Source organism: Copidosoma floridanum, unplaced genomic scaffold (assembly GCF_036245765.1).
Source record: "Copidosoma floridanum isolate Cflo_tuat_1 unplaced genomic scaffold, Cflo_Japanese_pri ptg000006l, whole genome shotgun sequence".
Taxonomy (NCBI): Eukaryota; Metazoa; Arthropoda; class Insecta; order Hymenoptera; family Encyrtidae; genus Copidosoma; species Copidosoma floridanum.
The window spans coordinates 27,863,816-27,887,690 of NW_028321883.1; the positions used below are offsets into that span (position 1 = coordinate 27,863,816).

The 23,875-nt window shown below is 39.2% G+C and overlaps 1 protein-coding gene across 1 annotated transcript; it reads left to right on the forward strand.

Moving 5' to 3' along the window:
• Nucleotides 1-730: 730 nt before the first annotated feature.
• LOC106641681 (uncharacterized protein CG3556) lies at nt 731-9,589 on the forward strand. Its single transcript, XM_089598452.1, has 8 exons — nt 731-940; nt 4,874-4,971; nt 5,883-6,132; nt 7,122-7,374; nt 7,807-7,810; nt 7,849-8,282; nt 8,351-8,876; nt 8,952-9,589. The coding sequence occupies exons 2-8, from the start codon at nt 4,893-4,895 to the stop codon at nt 9,011-9,013; spliced, it is 1,608 nt and encodes a 535-aa protein (XP_089454578.1). The 5' UTR covers nt 731-940; nt 4,874-4,892; the 3' UTR covers nt 9,014-9,589.
• The last annotated feature ends 14,286 nt before the right edge of the window (nt 9,590-23,875 follow it).

A 23,875-nucleotide genomic window follows, 5' to 3' on the forward strand; every position in this document is an offset into this window, starting at 1 on the left:
AATTTCTTTGCAACAGTTGTGTTCGAAAATATAAAACAAAGCGCGCAAAAGCGGGTTACCAAGTGACATGTTTTCTTTCGACACCGGAGGAACAAAAATTTTTCGCATACACGCGTGACATGTACTTAATTTCATGATGCACCTAGTGGTATTTAATGTGCTTTCCTTCCCAATATCGTTCGATTCAACATTAATTGTTATAAACACGAGGGGTTCGATTATAAACACTCTCGAAGCTCGAGTTTGGATATGAATTATCATTTTTTTCTCTCTGCTCGTTTGACAAAAGTTTTTAAAAGTGAAGGGGGGGGGGAGAGATGAAAAGCAACCGTAGAGGGAATTCGAATGGTCGTTAAATCCTCTTTTATTTTCTTCGTCGCCAAGGGAGACTCCGTTGTCGCTCTCAGAGAGAGAGAGAGAGAGAGCCGAAAAGGAGTCAGGCCACTAAGTAGGAGTTGGGGGGAATTTCGTAATGTAAAGTAAAGAAGCGGAAAAGTATATATAGACACACTGGACGAAGGGGTATGTGAGATACCAAATGACACACACCCACACGTGTGTACATATGTATTATACCGTTACCGTCACCTAAAAGTTGGTGGCGCGCGCGCGCGCGCATTGTGGACGACACGACGGTGGTGGAGTGTCGACTGGCGTGCTCGTGTGTATACACTAGGCGGTCGAGGGAGGAGGGAGGGCATCAGGCACCAGCGGCAAGAGGTGGCGGTCTTCGAACCCCTTCGGGGGCCGCGCTCGCGACACTCCGGGTTGCAGTCTGCATTGCGCAGTCCACAGGGGTATCACACCAGGACCCGAGTTCCCTGTTCTCGCTGTACGTTACATTACATCGGAGACAGCAGCACGCGTTGACAAACCCGCACACTCGGCAGGAAGGGCTTTCTACATAACCGGCTGGCCTGCACCTTGTACCTTCGTACGCGTGAGTATAACAGGCAGAGACTATTTTTTGTTTGTTGCTCTTTTACATTTATTTTATTTTATTTATTTTTTTTTTTTTTTTTGCTACTGCTCCGTTGTTTGGAGGGAACTCTAATTGCTCGGCGGCTGTATACAGCTGTTTGGGGGCGCTAAGGTGCTCCACGGGGAACGACAATTGTCCCGGAGCTCGGCCGACTTTTCGCGCACCGTGTCGGTCCCTTCTCCTCGGGTGATTGATTCTCAAAGTACACCTCGCAATGTATAACTTGTATGCAGTACATACCATGGGTATAATATGTATACGAATGTGTATAACGTTGTATCGAATGGGACGTATTATCTCCATGAAGAGTCGGTCAATATTTAACGAGAGCGCGTGTTAATGGGTCCACACACACACCGCATCGTAGTTTTAGACATTCGATTTCGTTGATTGCTCGTTTCGACAATCACCGCACGCCGATGGTTGATTAATGGTGTGTGTAATTGTGGCCCACCCCGGGAAATAATCGAATCGACCTGCACATTATATATACCCATTATGTACACGCAGCCCGTAATTACGTATACCCCGTTATCTTCCATCGCGTACGAGCGGACCTAAAATATATTAGGTAATCCTTCGGGAATATTTTTTCCTTTTTTTTTTTTTTCCACTCGTGGACTGAAAGAAGAGCGATCCAAATGGGAATTTAAACATTTCATGAATAGTCAATATCAGTTTTTTTTTTTTCCAACGGATCACCCACCCATAGCGCCAGGAACTATTAACCGAATATAGGAAATTTGAAATTTTAATCCACTTGATTTGTATTCGCGATTCTCGAAGACGAAATGGATTTCTTGGACACGTAAACGCAACCCATCATGCAGGGACAGGGTAATATAAATGTATAATTCAAGTTTGCGATGCATAAGCGATATATTCGTCGAGTCACGTGACAAACGAAATCGGCGTCCTTAGGTGTCGCTGGGAAAGGAAATTTATCACACGTGTGTGGGCGACAGGGGGGGTTGGAGATTTATGCGCCCTGACATTGATCTGTTTTATCTCTCCTAAGGAGATTTAAGCTCAAAAGGGGGGGGGGGATTGTGATTGATTACGTAGGCACTCGTTGCTTGAGGAGTTTCAAACCTTTTTTTTTTTTTTTTTTTTCTATTGTTATTTAATTTCCCAGCGATCGATTCTCTCGGCGTAAGGAGGCGCGATAAACGCGATTGCTGGCAATAGGCTGCACATAGGTATAATAAACTCTCAACTTACGTAAGAATACATTACAGTGGGAAGGGATGAAAAAAAAAAAAAAAAAAAAAAAAAAAAAAAGAAGAAGCAATGAAAACTTTGCTATGTATCTTCGAACCAACCCAACAATCAGCCACAACAGTCACCAACTCTTGTACTCGAAGGGGGGTTGGAAACACTATTTGTAAACTCGGGTACACGTATAAAAATATAGGTATAATATGTGGGCTCGAAGGAAGAGGATCTCTTTGAAATATATACATGTATATATCTGTAGTGCATATACAGTCGCGCGTGCAGGTCGAGAGGCAAAAGCAACCTGTCGTTCGATACGCCCATATATTATATACACACTCGCGTCGTGGGAGACGAGTGTCAGCTGTAAGAAGCGGAAAGTGCCCCGTTGGACACAAATGCAATCATCGTCATAGGAGAGCGATAAAAGCCCGCAAAGACAAAGAAAGAGGGGAGTCGTACAAACAAAAGAGGAGATCAAATAACACGGAGATTGGAGTATATACAGGCGATCGCTTCTCCACAGCTGTGGCGACGAGTGGATATAGAGGCTCCGGAGGATATACATGTACATATATATATGTATACGCGCGCCCTCCGCCAGGGAAGGAAGAGGAAGCATAGCGCCGGCATCGATTGTTCGTTCGGCGAAACGTGGCTATATATAGAGAGAGACTATAGGGGGGAAGGGAGGGGGGGGGGCAAGAAGGAAAAAAAAGTGCAGAGAAAGGCGATGAGCTGTAACCAACGCATCAATTGGTGTAGTTATCGGCTCACTCTTATCGTAATAACGTACAAATACACCTATACGTATATTGTACATGTACATATTGTTTGATACGGGTGTATCAATCACTCCCCGCTTCACGCGGGCGATATCGCAATTGCGCCGCGTGAAAACCAGCTTTCCCGTAGCTTTCCCGGTCTAAAGGTACACCTCGATGCACACGCGACATGTATATGTATACAAAGCCCCGAGACAGATTGCCTCCGAGCCGGGAGCACCGACACCCGTGTACACACACTCTCTGCATACGCGGTTTGGTAAAATCCCCGTGTAAGCCGGCCGGTGGTATTCAATTCGAGCAAATGCACACACACACACACACACACATATGCTGCTGGATGTATAAAACACTTGCGGATTGAGGTAGGAAGTGGGGGGGGGGGTTATATCGCGTTATGAGCACCCCCCTTTTTTTTCTCTCACTCGTCGCTCATCCGTGTATATACCTGTAAGCAATATATACAAGTGTCGCGCTCTGATCTCGAATTCCTTTCCCCTCTGCCGCGGGGTTTTCGTTTGAAATTGAAATCACCCACCCCCCACACTGGTCGAAAGGAGCCGCGTGCGTGATTTCTTCCTTTCCTATATACGTACACCCAGCTGGAAAACAAAGGGAATCGGGGGGGAAAAAAAAAGTCTATCGTTTGACGTGAAGCGAGAGGGGCGGTGTAATTTTCAACCCCCCGGGGTTCTAGAGTGCCACACGCGCCGCCGAAATTTGATCGAAAAATCGAACACCCGAACAAGAGCGCATCGCTGCTCGTTCTCTATTGACTCTATCGTTCGTTGACGTCGATTGGCCTTTAATGCACCGTGTATATGTTTACCGATACAGCAAGGGTTATTTGTATAAGCCACACGACGAAGAGGAGAGAGAGAGAGAGAGAAATTGGGGGGAAACAAGAGAAGCGCCGCACGCAGCGGTGATTGATGCCGAGCGGAAGGAAGGCGGCAATCTACTCTCGCCTCTGTGTATATGTATATGTCTTGTGATCTAACTTTGGTGGGTACGCCACCGTTGGGTGCCTATGTATATATGTATGCTTGTACTTTTAACAGAGAAGGGCAAACATTTTGCGCAAAGTACAAAGCTCGCGCGGGGGGGAGTGTGTATTAGTTAGGTATATATATACATGTGCATCGGTTGCCCAGGAAACAAGACGGGCAAAACACACCACCGTCGTATCTTTCTCTTCCGCTCTCGCCGCAGGTATTCCGTGCAAATTACTTCTGCCTAGTTGCTTGGAAGAGGGGGAGGGAAGCGCTTCTTTTTTTTTTTTCCTATACTTTTTTTTTTTTTTTTTGCCAGGTATATATATACCCTCATGGCACCGGTAATGTCTTTTACCTCGAGCCACGAGTAATTTACCCCGTTGCAACGTGAAACCTTAACGAAGCTATACATTGTTACTAATGTAAACACCAACGAAACACTCGCAAAAAAAAAAAAAAAAAAAAAAAAAAAAAAAAAAAAAAAAAAAAAAACTGGGCTGTATAACTCTGATCGTTGGTGTGTTATTAATTTGAGCGAGAGAGTCTTGAAATTTCATCCATGTACGTATATCCCTATAACTACACAATGTGCGCTGAGTAAAAATACCCGCACACATGAGCCCTGAATCAATCGAGCGAAAACACTAGACAGCCCGCCGAGCAAATAGAAAGTTTATCCATGTCCCACCTGTGCAATCGAAACAGCACAACAGCGGGGGCTGAGTTGTTGCCCGGAGAGGCGTGAGACCAAAAGTGTGTGTGTTTATGGAATCGCGAGCCATGCCTATATGCATAAAATATTCATACGCGCGAGTGTACGTAGGTATATATTTACTTTCGCTCTGTTCCATATATTTGCCCAACAATGACAACCAAACGGGCCACGGACACACCAGGAGGAGGAGGAGCGGAAAAATGTGGGGCAGAGCAAACATGGCGGCTGTGACCCTGCTCCTTCAGCTCGGCTGGATCTGCATCTTCGCTCGAGCCGACGGTATGAGCGCTCTTGATTTCTTTACCCCTCGCCCTCCCCCCTCTTTTTTTTTTTACCACCGCTGCTCTGCCGTGGTTGCTCCGTCCCCTGCTTCATTCGTATACACGCGGGTTGACAGGTGCCGAGATGACTCCGGTTAAACGATCCGTGACGAGTCGTACCAAAATATATACATGCGCCCATGGAATATTCCTGCACGTGTACCGCAAAAAAACCGCGACGAAATGGTCGTTAGCCCCGACGCTCGTTTCCCTCGAACTATATACACAAGGCACATGCACGGGCGATGAAATTAAATTTACGAAACGAAAATACCCCCTCTCTCTCTCTCTCTTTGGTGCTCGGCTACCGGTTGCGAGAGGGAGTGTATATTGTACGAAAAAAAAAAAAGAAAAAGAGGTCGTGTGCCGTTAAGCGAGGTGCCGAGCGAGCGTCATTCAAGCGCGGCCGTGCTGGTGTATATGTATACAATACCTATGCACAAATGTTGTGGCAAGTGCTGCGTAGGCGCGGGATTAATTACACCCAGTGGGGGGGTACGCGTCCGGATGAAAGTGACGAGTAATATACAGAAGCGGGGCAAAAAAAAAAAAAAAGCAAAACCATGCCGGGGGGAGCTCCGAGAAAACGGGGACGCGCTGTTGGGGCCTTTGGTCGGGCGAGGGAGATTATGAGGAAAATAACAAGGGGTATGTAGGGGTGATAAGGACGAGGCATTGTTCGGCTGAATATGTGCTATCTGATCGACCCCCCCTTCGGGCCTCTTGACCGTAATGGCACTGAACAATCTTTTGGCCGAGACGAAACTTGAAACGAAAGAAGAATAGACCAAAGTTAAAAGAGCAGCTAATCTTGTCGAGCATCTCCCCCTTTTGAAAAAAAGGCTCTGTATAATCGTGGCCGTGCGACAGGTGCCCGAGGCTCTGGTGGTCCGGCGAAGCCGCAGGCGAGCGATGCCCACGCGATGCTGGACAGGGCGATCGATTGGCTGTGGAGTAAACGGGACAGGGACGCCGGCTGGGGCAACGACACGCACCGGGTGCTATTGGCCCTGAGGATGGCCAACCTGTCGCGGGACGACAACACGCCCCAGGCGCCGGGTCTGGACATGCGGCTCAGCGCCAAGCAGATGGAACTCGAGATCGTCACGATGCTCTTGAGGTGAGATTTTCGACCTACCACCCAATCGCGCTGCTCTTCATACCCCAGAAAATATACGACACATTATTGCCCCGTGAGGTCTGATTACACGTATACGTGTACAATGCGAGGCATCATCACCGGTGTAGCGCTCGCGGCCTAATTTTCTACATTGTGCGCTCCTCGCTCTCCTCTTTTTTTTTCTTTTTTTTTTCATCCCTTCGGGATTGTGCATTGTTCCGAAGCAAAAAAAAAAAAAAAAAAAAAAAAGAGTTCCATCTTTTTTACTGCAAAAAAATTGCATCCCCGTGCAAAGGCGCTGTCGTTTTGTTCAATTTTAAAACCACGAGAAGGGGTCCCGGTGCCCATACGAATGATGAACTCCTCTGTGATGCGATGTCTGACCAAACGCGGATTGTTCTACTGCGACAGCGCAACGCGCGCCGATGCCCCGCAGCGCTTTAATTTAATTTTTTTTTTAATGACAGCGTTGATTTTCAACTTTGAATAATTACTCTCCGGGTTTCCCATCTAAAGTACCAAAACGCACTTTGAATCCTCTCCCTCTCCTGGAAATATATGTATCGCCTCAAAAATCTCTTGAAAAAATAAAGAAAGAGGAGCTCTTCTCCCAATTGGCGTTTCAAAGGGAAGATTAAAAGAAGAAGAGAGGAAAAAACAAAAAAAAAAAACGAGAGCCATCCGGGAGCAGTAGAGAGCTCGGGAGAACAATATTGATCACACGCGGCCCTCTCGAGTGCCCGTACAACCCGGCCACACACGTATATATATGTATGATGCACTTATACTCTCTGCACACCCACTTTCTTCCTCTTTTTGCTCGTCCCTCTCCTGCCAAGCCAATTTATGTTGACTTTTGCGAGCCAAGTAGAGAGAGGAGGTGGAGAGGGAAGAAGAAAAAAAAATACTCACCTAATGGGGTACAATAAAGAGAAAGAGGAAAGAAAAAAAAATTGTTTTTTTTTTTTTTCATCTACGCTCACGTACAGACACCGAGAGATGGGTAGCTCGCCGACGCGGTTGGCGCGTTACGCGCTCACGTTGAACGCCATGTGCGTGGACCCGAGGCAGTTCCACGGCCACGATCTCATAGGTACGATACAGCACCACGAGCTGCCGATCGACTACGAGTTTGCTCTCACCGCGCTCGCGGCCTGCAGCGCACAGGCCCACATGAGGAAGCGGCACATGCGCCGGTTGCTCGACATCACCCACACGGCCCAGCACCACAACATCGGTAGGGCCATTTATTAACATTTCATTTTCAACTGGATTAATTTTTCTTCTGCGTATATATATACGTGGCTTTGCGATACGTCCATAGCATCACCTACTTTTACAAAGTTTACCGCGCGCCGAGAGTAACAAAAAATTTTCCGATATCCGGTTACGTGGCCATTGATTGGAAGCCAACTAAACGCGAAAAAAAAAAGTCGATGAAACTTTGGTAACGGGCAAATCCAATCGGCCAACGCGCCAGGGTACCAATTTTCCCCGGAGCGGTGTAATTTACTTTTGGAAAGGGGGGGGGGAGCGAACGTTTACGCAACACGCAGACTGGAAAACAAAGTCAAGGTTCGACATCCTCTTCGAAGGATGCGGGCACTTATGAATACAATGTCTCGCGCTTCTCTGGCGGCGGTCCAATAACGCCAATACTGAAAATTCGATTAGCTTGGTACGTGTAGTGACAAACAACAACCCGCTTGTCGACAGAAACCGTGGCGATGGGCATAACGACGCTGCGGTGCATAGTCCAGGACCACAGGCACCGAAACCTCCAGCACTTTGTGCGCAAGCCCTCGACCAACCTGGCCCAGCGTCAGCGCCGGGACGGGGGCTTCGGGGAGCTGCGCGCCACCGCCGAGGCGATGCAAGCCCTCGAGGAGTCCGAGAACGAGCCGATAGCCAACTGGAACAGATCCGCGGCCCTGCTCTGGCTGGCCGGCCGGCAGCGCCGGGACGGCTCCTTCGACGCCGACGTCAGGACCACCGCCGAGGTCGTCCTCGGTCTCGCGCCCCGGAAAATCGCGAGCATCAGGACCCTCGACTGCGGCCAGCCCGCGACGGACGGACCCCCCCAACAGCCGAGGGTCGTCGCCGCTCCCGGCAACCACACCGGTAAGATTTTTTTCGAGGACTTAACGATGGTCAAGTGTACCTAGATATATATAAATATATACACCTACTCTCGTGTGTTGTACCTCAAGCGGGAGAGGGCTTGTCGACGTCGCCGGTGCTCCCAACCACTGCTGGCAGTCCTAGATCCACCAGCCCTGGCAGCGCTAGTTCTATCACCACCACCACCACCACCATTACCACGACCACTACCAGTAGTAGCAGTAGTAGGGTCCCCGTGAGGTTTAGCGGCAGCGTAGCTACGACGTTGGCCAAGTTCGAGGAGTCGACCCTGCCGAGCGCCTACATAATTGGCCAGCAGCACGGTCAGGCTCCGTTGGTCAACGTGACGTATACCCTGTGGGTGGGCAGCGACGTCAAGGAGATGTACAACTTGAGCATCAGCGCCCCGAAGAACGAGACGTTTTACGAGGTGATGGTACTGGCGGCCCAGCGCTCCCCCAACTTTCAATTTTCGGCTTACGAGTGGCCGAACGGCCACTACGTTCACACGCTGGCCGGCTATAAGGAGGAGCCCATGTCTTATCACTACTGGCTCCTTTACAGGCTGCCCACGCCGCCCGAGGCAGCCTCGCCGCCCGGCAACACCCTCGTCGCTCCTGGAGGTCCGGCATTTTCGGTTGTCCTTCATCTTTCCTACAATGTCATTTTTTTACCCTTTTTTGTTTTTCTTTTTTCAGGAGTGGACGATTTGCATATCAGCAATGGCGAGCACTATCTTTTCTGGTACAAAAAGCTCTAAGGGGTTCGATGGAGAAAGTGCGTTCGAGTGAAAGGCAGCGACGATGATTCAAGAAATTTTATCTGATAAACCAAAGTATTTAGAGAAAAAGAGAGATAAATGAAGAGTGTGTGTGTGTTTGCGTGACTCTGCGATTGGTGGTACGTGTGGCTGTGCAACGATGATATAGTACACAATAAAAAACATACATATACAATTATGAATACATATAAATATTATATATTATTGTACCGATCGTGATTTAGAGACTGCAAGTCTATATTATGTAACGAATATCAATGAGTAAGAATTTATGATTTAGTGAGGAAAAACAAAATATTATATTGAATACAATAATGCGACGATTGCCATTTGTAGGTACGGCGAGTTTGAAGATATCAAATTCTAATCGTATATAAATAATAATAATAATAACAATAATAATAATGATACATAGTTAAAAAGTAATTTAGCTAATACGGAGCATAAAATTTTTTATAAAACTGCAATGCACAACACTATATTGTATTTATGTATGATGATACAACGTATGTTATAATATATACATATATATTAGTGATGATTTAATAAATGCGATATGAGCCACTGTACATATTACAGTTTCATATGCATATTTTGCTTCACCTTATTTATGATACCTTGATTATCGTTTTTTTTTTTTTTTTTAACATATACTTGCGCTTTAATTTTGCCAAAAAACGAAGCCAAATTTCCTACCATCTACTATGCCAGAAAAAATACTTTTGTTTCAGTTTTATGACATTTCAAAAACTAAGTATAAACAACAAGCCAATGATTTTTATTGTCACTAATGAGTAAATTATTCCGACGTAAAAGAAAAAAAACTTTGGAGAATTACATGTTATATGTACATTAGTCCTGAATTCAAATCCTCGAGAGATAACTTTGTGCACATTCGGTGAACCTATTGCAGTACCGCCAGGCTTTGCAGCTAATCAATACATGATAAAAGTACTCTTCTGCTACATTATCACAAGCGGTAACCACGAAACCATGCCGATAAACGGTTATATAAAGATCATCTATGACAAAAATGATTATTAAAATTGAAATATTGCTTGACCCAAAAATAATAGGGGTAAGGCAACATGAGCCCGATTTTAAAATCATTAAAATTTATAAAAAAAAATTTTTTTAATTATCGTGATGTGGGCCTTTGCCATCAGTTGGAAATCATTTTTCCAATGTAATCAACCTCAAGCATAGTCCCTTGTATTGCAACAACCCCGAAAACGATACATCATGTTAAGAATAAAATTGTTGAAATAAAAAGTTGGCTAAAACTTTAAACGTCCGTATCTCCGTGAATAATAAATATAGGACCAAGTGAGCCCTACTTTGAAATCATTAAAATAAATCAAAATTTTATTTTAATACTTTTTGTGTTGTACTTAGGCCTTTGCCATCAGTGATAAACTATTTTTACTATCCGATCAGCATCTAGGATAGTCGCTTGTAATGCTAGGGATTCCTAGAAAGACACAGCATTATTAAAAAGTCGAAATATCAGATAAAGAAAAAGTCTAAAACTTTGAACGCCCGTATCTCCGTAAATAATGGAGATAGGGCAAAAAGAGCCTTATTTTGAGATCATTATAATATATAAAATTTTTTTCTTAATTTTCTTATTGTAGGCCTTTGCCTTTAGTCAAAAAATATTTTTACCACGTAATCAGCCTCTAGGATAGTCCCTTGTATTATTAGGAAGCCCTAGAAAGACACAGCATTATCAAAAAGACGAAATATTAAAAGAAAATAAAGTCCAAAACTTCAAATGCCCGTATCTCTGTAAATAATGGAGATAGGGCGAAAAGAGCCTTATTTTGAGATCATTGAAATACATAAAATTTTTTTTTTTTAATTTTCGTATTGTAGGCCTTTTCCTTCGGTTGATAAATATTCTCACCACGACATCAGCTTCTAGGATAGTCCCTTGTATTATTAGGAAGCCCTAGAAAGACACAGCATTATCAAAAAGACGAAATATTAAGAGAAAATAAAGTCTAAAACTTTGAACGCCCATATCTCCGTAAATAATGAAGATAAGGCGAAAAGAGCCTTATTTTGAGATCATTAAAATATATAAAATTTTTTTTTTAATTCTTGTATTATAGGCCTTTGCCTTCGGTCAAGACATATTTTTACCACGTAATTAGCCTCTAGGATAGTCCCTTGTATTATCAGGAAGCCCCAGAAAGACACAGCATTATCAAAAAGACGAAATATTGAAAGAAAATAAAGTCCAAAACTTCAAATGCCCGTATCTCCGTAAATAATGGAGATAGGGCGAAAAGAGCCTTATTTTAAGATCATTTGAATATATAAAATTTTTTTTTTTAATTTTTGTATTGTAGGCCTTTGCCTTCGGTCAAGACATATTTTTACCACGTAATCAGCCTAGGATAGTCCCTTGTATTATTAGGAAGCCCTAGAAAGACACAGCATTATCAAAAAGACGAAATATTAAGAGAAAATAAAGTCCAAAACTTCAAATGCCCGTATCTCCGTAAATAATGGAGATAGGGCGAAAAGAGCCTTATTTTGAGATCATTGAAATACATAAAATTTTTTTTAATCTAATTTTTGTATTGTAGGCCTTTGCCTTCGGTCAAAAAATATTTTTACCACGTAATCAGCCTCTAGGATAGTCCCTTGTATTATTAGGAAGCCCTAGAAAGACACAGCATTATCAAAAAGACGAAATATTAAGAGAAAATAAAGTCTAAAACTTTGAACGCCCATATCTCCGTAAATAATGAAGATAAGGCAAAAAGAGCCTTATTTTGAGATCATTAAAATATATAAAATTTTTTTTTTAATTCTTGTATTATAGGCCTTTGCCTTCGGTCAAGACATATTTTTACCACGTAATTAGCCTCTAGGATAGTCCCTTGTATTATCAGGAAGCCCCAGAAAGACACAGCATTATCAAAAAGACGAAATATTGAAAGAAAATAAAGTCCAAAACTTCAAATGCCCGTATCTCCGTAAATAATGGAGATAGGGCGAAAAGAGCCTTATTTTAAGATCATTTGAATATATAAAATTTTTTTTTTTAATTTTTGTATTGTAGGCCTTTGCCTTCGGTCAAGACATATTTTTACCACGTAATCAGCCTAGGATAGTCCCTTGTATTATTAGGAAGCCCTAGAAAGACACAGCATTATCAAAAAGACGAAATATTAAGAGAAAATAAAGTCTAAAACTTTGAACGCCCATATCTCCGTAAATAATAAAGATAAGGCGAAAAGAGCCTTATTTTGAGATCATTGAAATATATAAAAATTTTTTTTTTAATTTTTGTATTATAGGCCTTTGCCTTTGGTCAAGACATATTTTTACCACGTAATCAGCCTCTAGGATAGTCTCTTGTATTATCAGGAAGCCCTAGAAAGACACAGCATTATCAAAAAGACGAAATATTAAAAGAAAATAAAGTCCAAAACTTCAAATGCCCGTATCTCCGTAAATAATGGAGATAGGGCGAAAAGAGCTTTATTTTGAGATCATTGAAATACATAAAATTTTTTTTAATCTAATTTTTGTATTGTAGGCCTTTGCCTTCGGTCAAAAAATATTTTTACCACGTAATCAGCCTCTAGGATAGTCCCTTGTATTATTAGGAAGCCCTAGAAAGACACAGCATTATTAAAAAGACGAAATATTGAAAGAAAATAAAGTCCTAAACTTTAAATGCCCGTATCTCCGTAAATAATGGAGATAGGGCGAAAAGAGCCTTATTTTGAGATCATTGAAATAAATAAAATTTTTTTTTTTATTTTCGTATTGTAGGCCTTTGCCTTCGGTCAAGACATATTTTTACCACGTAATCAGACTCTAGGATAGTCCCTTGTATTATTAGGAAGCCCTAGAAAGACACAGCATTATCAAAAAGACGAAATATTAAAAAAAAAAAAAGTCTAAAACCTTAAACGCCCATATCTCCGTAAATAACGAAGATAAAGCGAAAAGAGCCTTATTTTGAGATCATTGAAATAAATAAAATTTTTTTTTTTATTTTCGTATTGTAGGCCTTTGCCTTCGGTCAAGACATATTTTTACCACGTAATCAGCCTCTAGGATAGTCCCTTGTATTATTAGGAAGCCCTAGAAAGACACAGCATTATCAAAAAGACGAAATATTAAGAGAAAATAAAGTCTAAAACTTTGAACGCCCATATCTCCGTAAATAATGAAGATAAGGCGAAAAGAGCCTTATTTTGAGATCATTAAAATATATAAAATTTTTTTTTTAATTCTTGTATTATAGGCCTTTGCCTTCGGTCAAGACATATTTTTACCACGTAATTAGCCTCTAGGATAGTCCCTTGTATTATCAGGAAGCCCTAGAAAGACACAGCATTATCAAAAAGACGAAATATTGAAAGAAAATAAAGTCCAAAACTTCAAATGCCCGTATCTCCGTAAATAATGGAAATAGGGCGAAAAGAGCCTTATTTTGAGATCATTGAAATACATAAAATTTTTTTTCTCTAATTTTTGTATTGTAGGCCTTTGCCTTCGGTCAAGACATATTTTTACCACGTAATTAGCCTCTAGGATAGTCCTTTGTATTATTAGGAAGCCCTAGAAAGACACAGCATTATCAAAAAGACGAAATATTGAAAGAAAATAAAGTCCAAAACTTTAAATGCCCGTATCTCCGTAAATAATGGAGATAGGGCGAAAAGAGCCTTATTTTGAGATCATTGAAATAAATAAAATTTTTTTTTTTATTTTCGTATTGTAGGCCTTTGCCTTCGGTCAAGACATATTTTTACCACGTAATCAGCCTTTAGGATAGTCCCTTGTATTATCAGGAAGCCCTAGGAAGACACAGCATTATCAAAAAGACGAAATATTGAAAGAAAATAAAGTCCAAAACTTCAAATACCCGTATCTCCGTAAATAATGGAGATAGGGCGAAAAGAGCCTTATTTTGAGATCATTGAAATAAATAAAATTTTTTTTTTTATTTTCGTATTGTAGGCCTTTTCCTTCGGTTAATAAATATTTTTACCACGTAATCAGCTTTTAGGATAGTCCCTTGTATTATTGGGAAGCCCTAGAAAGACACAGCATTATCAAAAAGACGAAATATTAAGAGAAAATAAAGTCTAAAACTTTGAACGCCCATATCTCCGTAAATAATGAAGATAAGGCGAAAAGAGCCTTATTTTGAGATCATTAAAATATATAAAATTTTTTTTTTCTAATTTTTGTATTGTAGGCCTTTGCCTTCGGTCAAAAAATATTTTTACCACGTAATCAGCTTTTAGGATAGTCCCTTGTATTATTGGGAAGCCCTAGAAAGACACAGCATTATCAAAAAGACGAAATATTAAAAAAAAATAAAGTCTAAAACCTTAAACGCCCATATCTCCGTAAATAACGAAGATAAACCGAAAAGAGCCTTATTTTGAGATCATCGAAATAAATAAAATTTTTTTTTTTATTTTCGTATTGTAGGCCTTTGCCTTCGGTCAAGACATATTTTTACCACGTAATCAGCCTCTAGGATAGTCCCTTGTATTATTAGGAAGCCCTAGAAAGACACAGCATTATCAAAAAGACGAAATATTAAGAGAAAATAAAGTCTAAAACTTTAAACGCCTATATCTCCGTAAATAATGGAGATAAGGCGAAAAAAGCCTTATTTTGAGATCATTAAAATATATAAAATTTTTTTTTTAATTCTTGTATTGTAGGCCTTTTCCTCCGGTTAATAAATATTTTTACCACGTAATCAGCTTTTAGGATAGTCCCTTGTATTATTAGGAAGCCCTAGAAAGACACAGCATTATCAAAAAGACGAAATATTAAACAAAAATAAAGTCTAAAACTTCAAATGCCCGTATCTCCGTAAATAATAGAGATAGGGCTAAAAGAGCCTTATTTTGAGATCATTGAAATACATAAAATTTTTTTTTTCTAATTTTTGTATTGTATGCCTTTGCCTTCGGTCAATAAATATTTTTACCACGTAATCAGCTTCTAGGATAGTCTCTTGTATTATTGGGAAGCCCTAGAAAGACACAGCATTATCAAAAAGACGAAATATTGGAAGAAAATAAAGTCCAAAACTTTAAATGCCCGTATCTCCGTAAATAATGGAGATAGGGCGAAAAGAGCCTTATTTTGAGATCATTGAAATATATAAAATTTTTTTTTTTAATTTTTGTATTGTAGGCCTTTTCCTTCGGTCAAAAAATATTTTTACCACGTAATCAGCCTCTAGGATAGTCCCTTGTATTATTAGAAAGCCCTAGAAAAACACAGCATTATCAAAAAGACGAAATATTAAAAGAAAATAAAGTCCAAAACTTTAAACGACCATATCTCCGTAAATAATGGAGATAAGGCGAAAAGAGCCTTATTTTGAGATCATTAAAATATATAAAATTTTTTTTTTAATTTTCGTATTGTAGGCCTTTGCCTTCGGTCAAGAAATATTTTTACCACGTGATCAGCCTCTAGGATAGTCCCTTGTATTATTAGGAAGCCCTAGAAAGACACAGCATTATCAAAAAGACGAAATATTAAAAGAAAATAAAGTCCAAAACTTTAAACGCCAGTATCTCCGTAAATAATGGAGATAAGGCGAAAAGAGCCTTATTTTGAGATCATTATATTATATCAAATTTTTTTTTTTAATTTTTGTATTGTAGGCCTTTTCCTTCGGTCAATAAATATTTTTACCACGTAATCAGCTTCTAGGATAATCCCTTGTATTATTAGGAAGCCCTAGAAAGACACAGCATTATCAAAAAGACGAAATATTGAAAAAAAATAAAGTCTAAAACTTCAAATGCCCGTATCTCCGTAAATAATGGAGATAGGGCGAAAAGAGCCTTGATTTGGGATCATTTTATTATATAAAAATTTTTTTTTCAATTTTCGTATTGTAGGCCTCTTCCTTCGGTCAAGAAATATTTTTACTACGTAATCGGCCTCTAGGATAGTCCCTTGTATTATTAGGAAGCCCTAGAAAGACACAGCATTATCAGAAAGACGAAATATTGAAAGAAAATAAAGTCTAAAACTTCAAATGCCCGTATCTCCGTAAATAATGGAGATAGGGCGAAAAGTGCCTTGTTTTGGGATCATTATATTATATAAAATTTTTTTTTTTAATTTTTGTATTGTAGGCCTTTTCCTTCGGTCAATAAATATTTTTACCACGTAATCAGCTTCTAGGATAATCCCTTGTATTATTAGGAAGACCTAGAAAGACACAGCATTATCAAAAAGACGAAATATTAAAAGAAAATAAAGTCTAAAACTTTAAACGCCCATATCTCCGTAAATAATGGAGATAGGGCGAAAAGAGCCTTATTTTGAGATCATTTGAATATATAAAGTTTTTATTTAATTTTCGTATTGTAGGCCTTTGCCTTCGGTCAAAAAATATTTTTACTACGTAATCGGCCTCTAGGATAGTCCCTTGTATTATTAGGAAGCCCTAGAAAGACACAGCATTATCAGAAAGACGAAATATTAAAAGAAAATAAAGTCTAAAACTTCAAATGCCCGTATCTCCGTAAATAATGGAGATAGGGCGAAAAGTGCCTTGTTTTGGGATCATTATATTATATAAAATTTTTTTTTTTAATTTTCGTATTGTAGGCCTTTGCCTTCGTTCAAGAAATATTTTTACCACGTAATCAGCTTCTAGGATAGTCTCTTGTATTATTAGTAAGCCCTAGAAAGACACAGCATTATCAAAAAGACGAAATATTGAAAAAAAATAAAGTCTAAAACTTCAAATGCCCGTATCTCCGTAAATAATGGAGATAGGGCGAAAAGAGCCTTATTTTGGGATCATTATATTATATAAAAAATTTTTTTTCCTCCTTTCGGGCGGAAAGTGAGGGCCGAAAGTACTTTCAGTGCCTATTTCACGGGCGGAAAGTGGAACCTCCCGCCCTAGGGCGGAAAGTACATTCCTGCCCTAGGGCGGAAAGTACATTCCCGCCCGCAAATAAGAAAAATTAGTAAATTTTGTAGTTGGTGCTGTACATTATCAATATGTTATATGCGACATCTATCAAATATCTTTCTTTATACATCTTCAAAACAAGACTTGATTATTTGATGAAATTCTATTATAAGTATATTTTGTGTATAATTTCTTAAGAAAAAATATAATATTACACTAAAGGGAGTATTATATCTCTGATTGCCATTTTTTGATACTCATACTCTCATTCCACCAAGTTTTTTTTTTTCGGGAGATTAGATTAATTTAATTTATTTTTTTTTTTTTTCGGGAAATGGTTGTAAATTTTTTTTAATCGAACGATCAATTGATTTTTTGGACGAGGGGGGGGGGCTTTGCCCCCCCTACCCCCCACCGGGGGCTCCGCCCCCTGGACCCCCGCCGGGGGCTTTGCCCCCTGGTCCCCCACCAGGGGCTGCCGCCCCTGGACCCCGCACAACCTTTGATGCGAACTTTCGTTTATTGACAATTAACTCTTACTTATTTTAAAAAATTCCCTACCTTACCGACTACTTTTTTAGACTTATTATTTTATAAAAATAAAATCATACTCAATTTTAAATAATTGATGCAAAATACGAGTTACCGTTCTTCTTCATGACATCTCAATCAATAAACATAGTTTTATATATACAACACAATTTATAAATAGGGAAGTTCACTAATATAATAAATTGTTCATTACAGATTATTAATTTTATATATGTTCAAAATAATTTATAAATGCATAAAATTGTAAAAATTCTCATCATTTATCTAGAAAAATAAGCTTTGTGTACATTAGATAGACATTGAATAAATATTTTTCATTTTTAATCCTGTAGTTAAATTTCTATTGAAGTGATCATTAACCAGACAAAATACGTTCTCACTTTGCGCCCTTAAGGAGAAAAATAGGATACGCGACTCGGGCGGAGGCCTTCCCGCCCTTGAGCGCACTTTCCGCCCTTCGAGTACTTTCGGCCCTCGGGCGGAAAGAATATTCCCGCCCTGCGGGCGGGAATCATCTTTCCGCCCTTGGGCCGAAAGTACTCGGCGGGCGGAAAGTGCGCCCGCGGGCGGGAAGAAGCACTTTCCGCCCTAGTGGCGTAATATACTATTTTTAATTTTCGTATTGTAGGACTTTGCCTTCGGTCAAGACATATTTTCACCACGTAATCGGTCTCTAGAATAATCCCTTGTATTATTAGGAAGCCTTAGAAAGACACAGCATTATCAAAAAGACGAAATATTAAAAGAAAATAAAGTCCAAAACTTTAAACGCCCATATCTTCGTAAATAATGGAGATAAGGCGAAAAGAGCCTTATTTTGATATCATTGAAAGAAATAAAATTTTTTTTTTTAATTTTCGTATTGTAGGTCTTTGCCTTCGGTCAATAAATATTTCTACCACGTAATCAGCCTCTAGGATAGTCCCTTGTATTATTAGGAAGCCCTAGAAAGATACAGCATTATCAAAAAGACGAAATATTGAAAGAAAATAAAGTCCAAAACTTCAAATGCCCGTATCTCCGTAAATAATGGAGATAGGGCGAAAAGAGCCTTATTTTAAGATCATTATAATATATAAAATTTTTTTTTTAATTTTCGTATTGTAGGTCTTTGCCTTCGGTCAATAAATATTTCTGCCACGTAATTAGCCTCTAGAATAGTCTCTTGTATTATTAGGAAGCCTTAGAAAGACACAGCATTATCAAAAAGACGAAATATTAAAAGAAAATAAAGTCCAAAACTTTAAACGACCATATCTCCGTAAATAATGGAGATAAGGCGAAAAGAGCCTTATTTTGAGATCATTAAAATATATAAAATTTTTTTTTTAATTTTCGTATTGTAGGCCTTTGCCTTCGGTCAAGAAATATTTTTACCACGTGATCAGCCTCTAGGATAGTCCCTTGTATTATTAGGAAGCCCTAGAAAGACACAGCATTATCAAAAAGACGAAATATTAAAAGAAAATAAAGTCCAAAACTTTAAACGCCAGTATCTCCGTAAATAATGGAGATAAGGCGAAAAGAGCCTTATTTTGAGATCATTATATTATATCAAATTTTTTTTTTTAATTTTTGTATTGTAGGCCTTTTCCTTCGGTCAATAAATATTTTTACCACGTAATCAGCTTCTAGGATAATCCCTTGTATTATTAGGAAGCCCTAGAAAGACACAGCATTATCAAAAAGACGAAATATTGAAAAAAAATAAAGTCTAAAACTTCAAATGCCCGTATCTCCGTAAATAATGGAGATAGGGCGAAAAGAGCCTTGATTTGGGATCATTTTATTATATAAAAATTTTTTTTTCAATTATCGTATTGTAGGCCTCTTCCTTCGGTCAAGAAATATTTTTACCACGTAATCAGCCTCTAGGATAGTCCCTTGTATTATTAGGAAGACCTAGAAAGACACAGCATTATCAAAAAGACGAAATATTAAAAGAAAATGAAGTCTAAAACTTTAAACGCCCATATCTCCGTAAATAATGGAGATAGGGCGAAAAGAGCCTTATTTTGAGATCATTTGAATATATAAAGTTTTTATTTAATTTTCGTATTGTAGGCCTTTGCCTTCGGTCAAAAAATATTTTTACTACGTAATCGGCCTCTAGGATAGTCCCTTGTATTATTAGGAAGCCCTAGAAAGACACAGCATTATCAGAAAGACGAAATATTAAAAGAAAATAAAGTCTAAAACTTCAAATGCCCGTATCTCCGTAAATAATGGAGATAGGGCGAAAAGTGCCTTGTTTTGGGATCATTATATTATATAAAATTTTTTTTTTTAATTTTCGTATTGTAGGCCTTTGCCTTCGTTCAAGAAATATTTTTACCACGTAATCAGCTTCTAGGATAGTCTCTTGTATTATTAGTAAGCCCTAGAAAGACACAGCATTATCAAAAAGACGAAATATTGAAAAAAAATAAAGTCCAAAACTTCAAATGCCCGTATCTCCGTAAATAATGGAGATAGGGCGAAAAGAGCCTTATTTTGGGATCATTATATTATATAAAAAATTTTTTTTTTAATTTTCGTATTGTAGGACTTTGCCTTCGGTCAAGACATATTTTCACCACGTAATCGGTCTCTAGAATAATCCCTTGTATTATTAGGAAGCCTTAGAAAGACACAGCATTATCAAAAAGACGAAATATTAAAAGAAAATAAAGTCCAAAACTTTAAACGCCCATATCTTCGTAAATAATGGAGATAAGGCGAAAAGAGCCTTATTTTGATATCATTGAAAGAAATAAAATTTTTTTTTTTAATTTTCGTATTGTAGGTCTTTGCCTTCGGTCAATAAATATTTCTACCACGTAATCAGCCTCTAGGATAGTCCCTTGTATTATTAGGAAGCCCTAGAAAGATACAGCATTATCAAAAAGACGAAATATTGAAAGAAAATAAAGTCCAAAACTTCAAATGCCCGTATCTCCGTAAATAATGGAGATAGGGCGAAAAGAGCCTTATTTTAAGATCATTATAATATATAAAATTTTTTTTTTAATTTTCGTATTGTAGGTCTTTGCCTTCGGTCAATAAATATTTCTGCCACGTAATTAGCCTCTAGAATAGTCTCTTGTATTATTAGGAAGCCTTAGAAAGACACAGCATTATCAAAAAGACGAAATATTAAAAAAAAATAAAGTCCAAAACTTCAAATGCTCGTATCTCCGTAAATAATTGAGATAGGGCGAAAAGAGCCTTGATTTGGGATCATTATATTATATAAAAATTTTTTTTTTAATTTTCGTATTGTAGGCCTTTTCCTTCGGTCAAGAAATATTTTTACCACGTAATCAGCCTCTAGGATAGTCTCTTGTATTATTAGGAAGCCCTAGAAAGACACAGCATTATCAGAAAGACGAAATATTAAAAGAAAATAAAGTCTAAAACTTCAAATGCCCGTATCTCCGTAAATAATGGAGATAGGGCGAAAAGTGCCTTGTTTTGGGATCATTATATTATATAAAATTTTTTTTTTTAATTTTCGTATTGTAGGCCTTTGCCTTCGTTCAAGAAATATTTTTACCACGTAATCAGCTTCTAGGATAGTCTCTTGTATTATTAGTAAGCCCTAGAAAGACACAGCATTATCAAAAAGACGAAATATTGAAAAAAAATAAAGTCCAAAACTTCAAATGCCCGTATCTCCGTAAATAATGGAGATAGGGCGAAAAGAGCCTTATTTTGGGATCATTATATTATATAAAAAATTTTTTTTTTAATTTTCGTATTGTAGGACTTTGCCTTCGGTCAAGACATATTTTCACCACGTAATCGGTCTCTAGAATAATCCCTTGTATTATTAGGAAGCCTTAGAAAGACACAGCATTATCAAAAAGACGAAATATTAAAAGAAAATAAAGTCCAAAACTTTAAACGCCCATATCTTCGTAAATAATGGAGATAAGGCGAAAAGAGCCTTATTTTGATATCATTGAAAGAAATAAAATTTTTTTTTTTAATTTTCGTATTGTAGGTCTTTGCCTTCGGTCAATAAATATTTCTACCACGTAATCAGCCTCTAGGATAGTCCCTTGTATTATTAGGAAGCCCTAGAAAGATACAGCATTATCAAAAAGACGAAATATTGAAAGAAAATAAAGTCCAAAACTTCAAATGCCCGTATCTCCGTAAATAATGGAGATAGGGCGAAAAGAGCCTTATTTTAAGATCATTATAATATATAAAATTTTTTTTTTAATTTTCGTATTGTAGGTCTTTGCCTTCGGTCAATAAATATTTCTGCCACGTAATTAGCCTCTAGAATAGTCTCTTGTATTATTAGGAAGCCTTAGAAAGACACAGCATTATCAAAAAGACGAAATATTAAAAAAAAATAAAGTCCAAAACTTCAAATGCTCGTATCTCCGTAAATAATTGAGATAGGGCGAAAAGAGCCTTGATTTGGGATCATTATATTATATAAAAATTTTTTTTTTAATTTTCGTATTGTAGGCCTTTTCCTTCGGTCAAGAAATATTTTTACCACGTGATCAGCCTCTAGGATAGTCCCTTGTATTATTAGGAAGCCCTAGAAAGACACAGCATTATCAAAAAGACGAAATATTAAAAGAAAATAAAGTCCAAAACTTTAAACGCCAGTATCTCCGTAAATAATGGAGATAGGGCGAAAAGAGCCTTATTTTAAGATCATTATAATATATAAAATTTTTTTTTTAATTTTCGTATTGTAGGTCTTTGCCTTCGGTCAATAAATATTTCTGCCACGTAATTAGCCTCTAGAATAGTCTCTTGTATTATTAGGAAGCCCTAGAAAGACACAGCATTATCAGAAAGACGAAATATTAAAAGAAAATAAAGTCTAAAACTTCAAATTCCCGTATCTCCGTAAATAATGGAGATAGATCAATTATTACAAGTGACGTATGGGCCGAGATTGAAGGGTTGCAGAGTAGCCTGATGAGCTAGAGGAGGAGAGCAGCAGGGCCTTTATTCATGGAAAGTAAGAGAGTGACCGATGATCAGAGGTTAGTTTCTCCTTTTCCGTACCTGGTAATACTTGGGGCTAATTTTTCACGTAATAAGCTGAAAATTTCAGGTAATTTGGGAGTTTGGCGCAAGAGCATCACGCGAACTTGGCTAATTTGTTCAGTTTTGATCCCTTTAGCCGCCAATATTCATGAAAATGCTTTTTATTAGGCACTTTGGTGCACGACTGAAAAAAATTTCAAGTAGCCGGTACTTGTTTATTTTCAGAAGCTATATCATTATACGCTCTCTTGAGCTATGGAGATGATTAAATGATGCGAATTTCTTCCTTCATAACAATTACGGAACACGCCATTTGACGCTTTTTCAAACGTAGGTACAACAAAATCAACGAGTCACGAAAAATACGCAAAGTTTCACGCGAAACTCGTTCCAAATAAAAAAGAAAGGGAAAGGGATAATTAGAGGAGCAGCGACGAGAATCGTTTTGCGGCCGGGAGATAAAGCGAACGAGCCCCTCCCCCTTCCATTTTTTTTCTTCGGCAAAGCGCGGAGCAGAGGAAGAGCGAAAAAAAGCAAAGGGTGAGCGCGGCAGCGAGAGGGGGTTGGCTGCACCCCTCGTGAACGAGTGCGCCGCGCGTGTAACAGGTGGTTTTAACTGCTCTGTGGAGAGACCCGAAGCTCGCGTGGTGGCTCGAAACTTGAAAGGACGAGCGCGCGCGTGCCGGAGGGGCTGAGCCCCACTCCCTACTATCGTACCCTCCGGCACGAGCTATCGGGGGCCGCTCGCTGCAGCTGCGCTTGTATACACGTCACCCCGCGAGTCAAGGCAGATTTTTGGGGGTCGCCGTTGATTATATGCGTTGTCCACGATCAACGCCCCGGTCATGGAAAACGAGGAAAAAGGAACTGGAAAAATGAATGGTATATATAACGCGGGGTGGCCGAGTAGCGTGACCACAGCTCGATTACAGCGCCGGTGGAAGAAGCCCCAGCGCTTATACGGCCAATTTACATTTAATGGAAGATTTATGAGCTCCGATATAGGCCGAATTACGCGTCGTCACGATCTTTGATGCTATGCGACCCACGTCCATGCCTATAGGATGCCCTTTCTCCTACAATGACGTGTTGTGCCTATATGTATATATCGTACGTACATGCACGGCAATTAAGATTCAAGAAATGCGTACGTACGCGCATCAAAATATTTCTCCCCCTTCTGAGAAACAGAGGGCTGTCCTTTCTCTTTTATTTTTATATGTGGCTGAATTTATCGCACGCGTTTACTCCACCGATGTTAATTTACGCGAAAGAAAAAACAAAAACCAAAAGAGATATACTTACCACGCAACTTACGGGCCATCCGAGGTAAACGACGCGTACGCGTC

Bases quoted from the DNA above. Each gene is read 5' to 3' on its own strand.
- LOC106641681 (XM_089598452.1), top strand. From the start codon at position 4,893: ATGTGGGGCAGAGCAAACATGGCGGCTGTGACCCTGCTCCTTCAGCTC. The intron at 4,972-5,882 runs GTATGAGCGCTC...GCCGTGCGACAG, and splicing joins CATCTTCGCTCGAGCCGACG to GTGCCCGAGGCTCTGGTGGT. The intron at 6,133-7,121 runs GTGAGATTTTCG...GCTCACGTACAG, and splicing joins ATCGTCACGATGCTCTTGAG to ACACCGAGAGATGGGTAGCT.